This window comes from Centruroides sculpturatus, unplaced genomic scaffold (assembly GCF_000671375.1).
Source record: "Centruroides sculpturatus isolate CEXI.00-Female unplaced genomic scaffold, Cexi_2.0 scaffold56, whole genome shotgun sequence".
NCBI lineage: Eukaryota > Metazoa > Arthropoda > Arachnida > Scorpiones > Buthidae > Centruroides > Centruroides sculpturatus.
The window spans coordinates 737,237-747,992 of NW_019384586.1; the positions used below are offsets into that span (position 1 = coordinate 737,237).

Genomic DNA, 10,756 nt, shown 5'->3' on the forward strand with positions numbered 1-10,756 from the left:
TATTTTATCATCAAAAAATTGCCATGTTAAAGTTTAGATAATTGGTGCTCTACACAGTCTACAGATACTGTACATTCATTGCTTTGTATTTTTGGTTATCTTTTGGAGATTTACTATATTTAAAAATTTGAAGACCTTACCATCTACATTTTTCTTCTTTCTTGGATACCAAAATTTTAAAACTAAATTTTCATTTTCAATTTTATGTTGAAATTATGAAGTTTTTTAAAAATCAAGAAACTGCAATATTTTTAACAAAATTTTTAATTCATTAAAATACTCTGTTCTCAATTTCATTTGCCTTTATACATAAAATGCAAAGAATGAAATAAACCCAGAAAAACCTTAAAATAACTCAAAAGTTACCTTACTTTTGAAAAAAAATGTAATTTTGTCTCAATGACATGTTCGATTCACATTCACTTGTTAACATGGAATTTACGAAGGTAAATTTGAACCTTTTTTCTGACGTGAACATCTCAGGAATGGTTATATTACACATGGGGTGCTCAAAAGCATATGTGATTTGTGGTAGACAGTAGGCACTGTGCAGAGTAAAAAATTTTAGTAAATGTATGTGGAAAATTTGACTGTCTCGAGACGTAATCCGACAAAGCTCTTGATTTTTGAGAGTTAGTTTCTCCAAAGAGGATGAGGCCGAGCATAGGTGGAAATGAGAGGACAATGTGCGAGATGTCCATAAATATCGAGATGAAGATTTGGCAAGATTGTCTCTTTTTTGTGACGTGAACATCTCAGGAATGGTTACATTTCTAATCTGCATCATGAGTTTGGTGGGATGCGTACCGTCTACCAAATGCTTTTTAAAGTAAAAGTTAAAAAAAAAAAAGCAGAATAGTATAATTTAGCATGCACATTTAATAATATTTATTTTTTAACATGGAAAGAAGCATTGAAAAAGTTTGGGAACATGTTGGGATTTAAAGGATTTATTGAAAATTTTTCAAAATAATTACCCTGAGATTCTATACATTTTCCCCCATTTTGGGAAATGTTTAGAGAAAATTGGTTTCTTTCAGATATCTTTCGACTGAAACAAAACATACAAACTATTTGTCTGAAAAGTTTTGAGACTACACATTGCTATTTTACCAGCGAGGTAATTGATCAAATGACGGCTCGATTTTCCATCTGTGCAAAGCTCTAAAGTTTGGACAAAACTTGTTTCTCTGTTGTTTCCATGAAAAATCGCAACTTCAATTTCCACCATTTCAAATTTGTGATAATTTCAGTGTATCGAACAGCATTATCTTGAGGACACCACTCTAAGTAGTTGTTACAAATTTATTAAAATTAGCCTTTAACATTAAAAATGCAATACTTTGAGCTCATTCTAAATCGTATAGTATAAAAACATATAAGGAAAATAATTCACATATATGTGAATATTATGTAATGGTTGTCGGTCGAAGGCAGTCAATTAGACTTTGCATATGCGATGCAAGTTTCTTACAATTGATTTCCCACTGCATCGCACATGTGATGTAGTGCAATTTGTGTATTGATGATATTTAGTAAATTTACTAAATATCATCAATACACAAATTTAGTAAATTATCATAATTACGAATATCATCGTTATTACGCATAGACCTTAACAGTTAATTTAAACAAAATGTTCCGGATTCAACTCGGTTAAATTTCAGAGGTTTTTTTTATAAAATTTTCAACACTTTGTTGGTATTTATTAAATATATATTTCATCAATTAAATGCATTTTTAAATTACAACATTGCAATATAAAATCTACAGTTCTCCCATATTAACAACAATATAACAAGTTAACATTAAAGAACAAAAAAAAATTTACAAATAATAATAATAATAATAATACAGGTAAGATATTTAAATACGCTGAGTGCCTGTCGTAATATACATTGACTTGTGTACAAAAGAGGCAATATGTTATTCTTAATTTAATAGAAATAATCTGGATATTTCAGAAAATTTGTACTAAAATACACATGTAAGTTTAAATTGTATGACTAAAATTTGAATTTTAACATAATCTATTTATTGGTCCCAACAAAATTTCTGGAACAGATCTATTTACTTATTTTGCATAAAAAAATTTATACAATCTCAGATTCAGTTAAAAACTTTGATTTATACATAATTTTACATAAAATAAATATTCATTTTGGAATGCATTTGAATAGTGATGAGATAAAAATCACAAAGAAAGTCTTCACGGTATTATGCATTGATCCTATTATAAAAAAACAAAAAGTGAAAATTATTGGAATGCGTGCAAGTTTTATTAGATGTTTCCCAATGTTCGTGATAAGTATTCGGTCAAAGAATTTTCTGTGTATTTGTACTTAAAATATTTTGTAATAATTGAGAATTTTTTTTTGAAAACTAAAGTTTAAATCTCCATATGGCTTAACTTATGAATCAAACAGCTTCAAACAAAGTATGTAACGGGAGTGAAATTTCATTTCCATACGTGAAGAATGCTACAACAATTAATTTCGGAAAAATTCTGAATAAAATTATCCATAATATATTATTCCCCATGTGATATTCTTAATACACGTGAACTTTAATACAGTAGAGAGTCGTTTATCCGAAACGTCGGTTATTCGAAACAATTCCAATCAAATTTAAATTTTCGCCAGTGCTGTGGTGCTGTAATCTTTGGCTATGTCTTTGGCTACTCAAATATTTTACGTTTTTGATACTAAATTAACTTCTTAAGTATAATTTTTTATTGTTTTTATATTTTTCAATATATTTATTTTGTTTGTACAAAATAAAAAAATAATTTTTAACGATACAATAGTCTTCGTTAGGCTTAACATCGACGAAAATTCAACGCTAAGCAACACGCAATGGAGAAAAATTTCAACACGGGATAAATTAATATATTTTTCCGTACACAACTGGTTATCCGAAAAATTAGTTATCCAAACAACCCCAGTTCCCAATTGATTCAGATAAACGACGCTCTACTGTATAATTAAATTTGATACAATATAGTTTATTTGGAGTAATGTCATAATTAAATCAACAATACTCTAAGGTGGAAATTCTCCAATATAAGAAGACATACCTAACAAATGTTTTTGGCCTACCTGATTATCCTTCAAGTTACAGAATGAAATTTAAACATATTCTATTTTGGAATAAAATATTCTTTAGAAACAAAAATTATAAGATGTAATTGCATCAAAGATATAATTGTGTCAAAGAATATTTCATTCCAAAAACAGAATCTCTGTTTAAATTTTGTTCTGTAGCCTGACAAAGGCTTATCCAGCAAGCCAAAAACATTTGTTTTCATAAAATTTAGTTGCTGGAAAAGTGTCTCTCTACTGTCTTTGTAATTAAATCATTATCTGTAATAGTTATTAATTAGTTTAAATAGAAAAAAGTATTAATTACTCTCTTTTATATAACTTATAAAAGTATCAACAATTTCTAAATAACGATACTTTGGTTACTAAGAGATCAAATTTGTCAAAGGCAATATTGGTCAATAAAAATGTTTTGTCATAATTCCTGGAAAGAGGCATTTACGATAAGTTTCTTTACATATACAACAAAACCCGGGGTGGCAGACACTGGTAACCGGACTATCAAGTAGACAAATCTCTTAGCCTCCAATACATTTGCTAAGCAGAGTAAATGAGTTATCTGTTTCCACAAATATCATGTGTATTTTGTGGAATTACTTTTGTCTTAAACTTATTGAAGTTTTCATTGTTCTACTTTTAGGTGGCACTTCCACACTTTGCATCAGATGTCAGTCAATTAATATAATCTCTCTCTAATCCTATCCTACTTAATAATTTAGTTTCTTCTTGCCAGAATATTTAGTGTAAAATTAGATTTTTAGACATGACAAAAAACGTAGTGTATATATATATATATATATATATACACACTACATTATATATATATATATATATATAAACAACTACGTTTTTTATATATATATCTCATTTCTTCCTTGCATAGCAGAAGAGAGGCATTTGGGAAACTCTGAATGAATCAAACAAGCCTAATTTTCTATTTTGGTATTGTTATCTGCTCAAGAAGCCTAAATGTCAAAATTAGCAGCAGCAGTTGCAGTTTTTGATCCTATGCCGGGCCAGATCTTTTCCTTTAGATTCTTTGAGTTACTTATTTGTTTCTTTTGATACAAAATGGCACTTAATATGTCTAGTGCTAAAATTGTATTAATTAATTGGCATAAAACAGATCTTTAACTTTGGTGATTCTTTGATATCATTCTTATCACATATTCTTTCACAAAATAAAAACATATAGCAATATTATTTAAAACTGCAGTTCCCAACCTTTTCCAGAGCATGTATTCCTTTTGTGAAAATGAGAAATTTCATTTACTTTTATTGAAATTTCTCATTTTCCATAATTTTTAAATCATTACTGTGAATAATTGCTCCGTTGTTGTCAATTTTTAACTATTATGGCATTACTACATATTATGGTTGCTGTATAATACTGATGTATATAAAATCAACTGATTCAGATTAAAGTGATTTTATATACATCAGTATTATGACATTAACTTTATCAATTACAACTTTACAACAGAATTAAATTAAAACAACAACACAAGTCTTCAGAAATGTATAAAAAGGTTAAAGTCAATGGCTTTTAAAGACAGGCATGAAAAATTTGTATCACCTAGATATAAATACTAATTCAGAATCACATTTGGCAGTCATTACAGATTTATTTCTGCATAACCCCAGCTGGGAAATGCAATGCCAAATTTTTAAGCAGATGAAGTCTCCAGTCCAAGAATATCTGCTAAACCCGAGTTCTGCCGTACATCTAGACATAGGTATTTAGAACAGAGAATTTATAATTGAATTTAATATCAGAGTTTTTTTCCTAAGAAACATCTAACAAAATAGTTCTTTCTTATATCAAAACTTTCATATATTATCAGAAAATTATTTTTACTTATCTGTAATTTATATCCTCATCAATAACAACATAATTAAGATATTACATCATTCCAATTTAGATTGTAACTTCTTATTAAACATAACTGGTAATAAAGAGACAAGTGCAAAAATTCCTAATACTGCTATAGAAAACCAGGAAATGGCATCCGTAGATGACGTCAACTGGTGTAGCGTCGTCCCGGCTTTGATGGCAAGAAAAGATGGAGGAGCTACGCCTGTAATTAAATCAAAAGTAGAAAAATTAAATGATTTGGATAATTGAGCATGCACATGCATAAGGTTCACATTATAAGATTATATATTCTATACATAGAATATGTAATATGTATTTCTTTTGCTAAAAGGATATTTAATAAATATATGCAGTGGCATGTCATCCTTGGAAGTGGTGGAAGCGCTGCTTCCCTTGTATTTTCTAAAATATAAATTCATATTGTGTTATTATTTTCATATTTTAATGTACTTTGAATTAATTAAAATTAATATTTTATTATAACTGCATTATGTATCTTATTACAAATTTCTATATTACATGTGAAAAAAAAAACGATAAGATTGCTATTGTATATTCAAATATCAGTGGCGGAATGGATGTGCTATATTGTCAAATATGAGACAGCTTCCCCAGCGAAAATATTGATATCTGAATGGTGTAAAGCAGCCATATTATACACATGTGCTTTAGAGAGTACCAACTTCACGCAGTGAAAGTAGCTGGTGTATGCTACACACCAAAATATTGTGTAACGCTTCCAATGATTCTATCCAAGACCGGTTCTGGGCTGTTAGCTGCCTGCTTGCTAGATATTTGGCCGACCTCACTCCATTATGTGATTTGTGAGTAGATTTATAACTTAACCCAACCGATAGGAGTTTACTGGTATGTTTTTATGATAGTTCTGTATAGTTGAGAGGAGTTTAAAAAAATCCATTAAAATATTTGATATACAGTAGTACCTTAGGATATGAACGCTCCAGCATACGAAATTTTCAGGATACGACATGAAATTCAAACATATTTTAGCTCCACAGTGGGAACAAAAACTCACCATACAACATTACATTAGTTCGCAGTGCCATTTTTTATTCACTTCTGTTCATTGGTCTCAGTCCGTGTGTTTGCTTTGTTGTGGAAGAATCTTGCTCAATAAAGAAAATCTTGAGGTATTATCAGAAAGTGACTGATTTTATTGAAAAGAAACATCCCAAAAAGGTTCACACTGGCTGTATTGCTGCTCAGAGTAATGACATTTGCCTATTTTAAAAAGTAAACAAAGCCAAAACTCTTTGGATAGATATTTTACCAAGCGACCTCTATCCAGTGAAAGTGCTGGTGGAAGTGAAGGAAAGAAAGCAAAAAGCAATGAATAAAAAATTTAAAAAATATATAAAACAGAAAAGTTAAAAAATTAGTGTTAAGTTATTTTTAAGTTATTGTTACATTATGTTATGTAAGTTAAGTTTTAATATCATTTCCCTTCTCCCTCTCCTCGGCCACCAGTTTACACCTCCACCGTCGTCTATCCTCAAAGGTAAAGTGCAAATAAAAGTACATTTTTTTTATCAATTATTATTCTATTATGGTTATTTATACATTTACAACTACAAAATGCATTTTTCAGTGTTTTCCTTACTAAAGTTTTTTTTTCAAGCACCAACACAAAAAACACACTCGAATTAAAGCTAAGTAGCTTTAATTTGAGTGTGTTTTTTGTGTTGGAACAGATTATTTGGTTTTACATGTAATCATATGGGAAAAAATGATTCACCTGACAACATTTTCATGATACGATCTCAGTTTTGGAATGGATTAATTTTGTATCCTGAGGTACTACTGTATTTATTCTGCTCTCCCATCTTGTAAAAGCTAACAGATTTCAATGTTAAACTAGTGATATTAGGATTTAGTATGTCCCATCTATAAGGGGATGCAAAAAAACATGTGCAATTCTTGTACAATGTTAAAAAATTAACTGTTATCTTGGCAGCATCATTCACAACTACAATCAAATTTAATGAATGAGATGCACAAGGTACAAAAAATGCTCTAGAATTTATTTTCCTTAAATTTACAATTTATTTATCCATTGTCATAAAAATTTGTCTTTCCACTTCTTTCTCAAGACTACAAATATTCAAGTACAAAGTAACCAGTTTCAACTTATTTCTACTTAAGAATTAGTTAAATAATTAAGAGATTAGGGAATTAGGGACATAAATAAAACTCTACTAAAAGAGTCGGAATTTTACTTAAACAAAAGCTTAACTGAACCAATCTCTAGCCGAGTAGTGGAGAGTGATTTCTTCGTAATATTAGATGTAATAAAGACAAATTTTTCCAGTTCAATGAGAGTGACTGAAAAGTTGTAAATTTTCAAAATTTCCGTGGACACCTAGTCCTAAAACAAATTAGTTAGAAAACAAATAACTGACAAGCTACTTAGTATTAAGTTTTAACAAATGTAGAATTTTTACAGCTGTAGTAAGAAATGTTTAAAATTTACAACAACCCCATCACATCCTTTGAGATATACTAGTGATGCGACAAAAGAGGCATTTGACATTGATCAGTATCAGTACCCTCGGGACTTGGCAGCCTGCTGCATGCACCTACCAGGACCATCTCTGATTCCATCCATTAGCCACTCGTAGGGAACTATTTGACTAAGTGCATTGTTTTAAGATTTAAAAAGTAAATAATATTTTATATTTTTATGTATGTTTCTTTACAAAGCTATATTTAATTATAATTTTCTTTAAAAGTATATTCATACAATTGAAGAATATTTTGTACCAGGTATGTATNGCAAGGCTGTTTGAAAGTCAAGATTAAAGTCAATTTTAAAGGCAAGATGTCAGTTTTCTCTCTCTATGGTAAAATGAAGTTAAACTGTGTGAAAACATATGTGAGATTATTCAAGTCTGTGCTACTGAGTGTAGTAGTATATCTTTACCTATTAGTATGGGGCCTATGCAGAATTTTGATAAATTAATTGGAAATCACTTATGATATTATAAATCAATTTCTGGATCATATAATTTGGATGGATGAGTTAGGACAAGCTCTATTTCAGCTACAATTGATTATACAAGTTCTAGTGTTTTGGGGCAAGTTATTTTCCAAAAGATGATTGTCATGTTCAAATTTACAAAAAAAAATGTTAAAAATATTTAAAACAAAAATGGAAGAAATGTGGCCTGGAAAAATTAAACATATTTTGGATTATGCAGGATTTTGGTTGCTCTATTTCCTCCCAAAATTTATTAGTGTTAAAGGAGAACCAAAGAAATATTCCACAGGTTATTACAGATATGTGGAATGTAAAAAATAATGTAAAATTTAACCAAAAGGAAGATTATGTATGAAAAGATTTTTAGAGTCTTGGATATTATATACAGGTTCCATAATAATCTGTAATTATTATGTAATAAATGTTACACTAAGATATTTAAATGTCAGTGTTCTCCTATTTGTAAAGAATGGGGAGACTTGGTTATTCATTTGTTCAAATCCTGTATAAATTTGTCACCTCTACAACAAGAATGTTTGGTGAAAATTTTGATAGTAACACAATCTTTGGTTGTAATTATTCTATTAACATACTAAGAAAAATTTTTCTTCTTTGAATGTGCAATTAGAACACTGTAATGTATTTATTTACTTAACTCCCTAATGTGAAAATTTGGCTAAGTCAAATATTTCTTTTACAATATTGATAATTTTTTTTATTATTAACCAGTTAAAATAAAAAATATATGCAATTTTTCTGAACGGTCAATGAACTGTTGATTAATTGTGAAAAACATAATTTTTTCTTCACTAAAGACTTACAACTAAATACCCAAACTGCCAAAAAACTTATAACCAGAACCTTTTATTTACGATGAATCTTAAATGGTTCTGGTGCAGTTAAAAGTTTTCAATTTGGAATATCCAAACTGAACAATTGAGTTCTGTTCACTCTTCTTCAGGTCAACTGAAAGAATTCCCCGGACGGAGTGTATATTATTCTTCCCTAGGATCGGGTGTCGGTTTCGAGGGGGTGGGTCGCTTCTGGTGTGTGCGGTCATGCGGCACCCTCATCCACCCCCACGTACATACCAGCTGATTCCTGTGACCCGTTCCCATACAAGGCAGCCGCATTTAGGGCTCTTGTGGAGAGGGTGTTCTCACACTCATCCACCAAGCAAGCCCTGACGAATGAATTAGCCCACATCAAAAAAATAGCAACTGAACACGGCTTCCCGAACATAACGCACCGCTTAATTGAACAGTACCAGCACCGGAAACGCAACCTAACCGCAGTGACCGCCGCCGACCCACAACGGGATAACCCGACACGGATCCCCATCACATACAATTATACAATTATATTGAACTTGTTTATTTATTAAGTACGTCAGATAATCTATTAAAAATACATTTAGAGAAGTCTACGGTTTTTACTGGCTTATCAAACAAACAAATAAATAAATAAATACGAATGGACCCTAAACCATCACTGACACGCAATTAACTGATTGCCCCTGGAAGTCGGCTTCTTACAGAAACCAGCTTCCATATCATCAAATGTCATGGCATACCACTGAATATATGTGAAGTGTTTTTAAGTTAAGCATACTAACTATTAATGTTTAAAAAAAAGGAAATTACTTTATTGTTAACATACAGATTATATCCTTTCTACCACAAATAAGTAAAAAATTATAATTAAAGCTGTATTAATTAAGTAAATAATGTCCTTTTGAATTAAAGTGCACTAAAGCATTAAAGAAGAAAATTTTGCTAAAACAGTGTAAAATTAATTAGGAAAAGAAATTGTAGATTATTTTTTAAAACGTGACAGATACATTTAAATTAAATATAACGTCACACTATCGGAACCTGTTACCGGTGCTCTATGTGTATACGTTAAATATCGCTTGACAAACGTTTTCGAGCGTTCTGTTCACTCTTCTTCAGGTCAACTGAAAGAATTCCCCGGACGGAGTGTATATTATTCTTCCCTAGGATCGGGTGTCGGTTTCGAGGGGGTGGGTCGCTTCTGGTGTNTACTTATTTTGCATAAAAAAATTTATACAATCTCAGATTCAGTTAAAAACTTTGATTTATACATAATTTTACATAAAATAAATATTCATTTTGGAATGCATTTGAATAGTGATGAGATAAAAATCACAAAGAAAGTCTTCACGGTATTATGCATTGATCCTATTATAAAAAAACAAAAAGTGAAAATTATTGGAATGCGTGCAAGTTTTATTAGATGTTTCCCAATGTTCGTGATAAGTATTCGGTCAAAGAATTTTCTGTGTATTTGTACTTAAAATATTTTGTAATAATTGAGAATTTTTTTTTGAAAACTAAAGTTTAAATCTCCATATGGCTTAACTTATGAATCAAACAGCTTCAAACAAAGTATGTAACGGGAGTGAAATTTCATTTCCATACGTGAAGAATGCTACAACAATTAATTTCGGAAAAATTCTGAATAAAATTATCCATAATATATTATTCCCCATGTGATATTCTTAATACACGTGAACTTTAATACAGTAGAGAGTCGTTTATCCGAAACGTCGGTTATTCGAAACAATTCCAATCAAATTTAAATTTTCGCCAGTGCTGTGGTGCTGTAATCTTTGGCTATGTCTTTGGCTACTCAAATATTTTACGTTTTTGATACTAAATTAACTTCTTAAGTATAATTTTTTATTGTTTTTATATTTTTCAATATATTTATTTTGTTTGTACAAAATAAAAAAATAATTTTTAACGATACAATAGTCTT

General features: G+C 29.9%; 1 protein-coding gene across 1 annotated transcript in view; it reads right to left on the reverse strand.

The window, feature by feature from the left end:
- Positions 1 to 3,899: 3,899 nt before the first annotated feature.
- The window catches only part of LOC111624600 (transmembrane protein 41B-like), a 47,924-nt gene continuing 41,067 nt past the window's right edge, over positions 3,900 to 10,756 (reverse strand). The window contains exon 6 of the mRNA XM_023367492.1: positions 3,900 to 5,179. Coding sequence (XP_023223260.1) covers positions 5,010 to 5,179 — 170 coding nt within the window. The 3' untranslated portion in view covers positions 3,900 to 5,009. The remainder of the gene's footprint in view (positions 5,180 to 10,756) is intronic.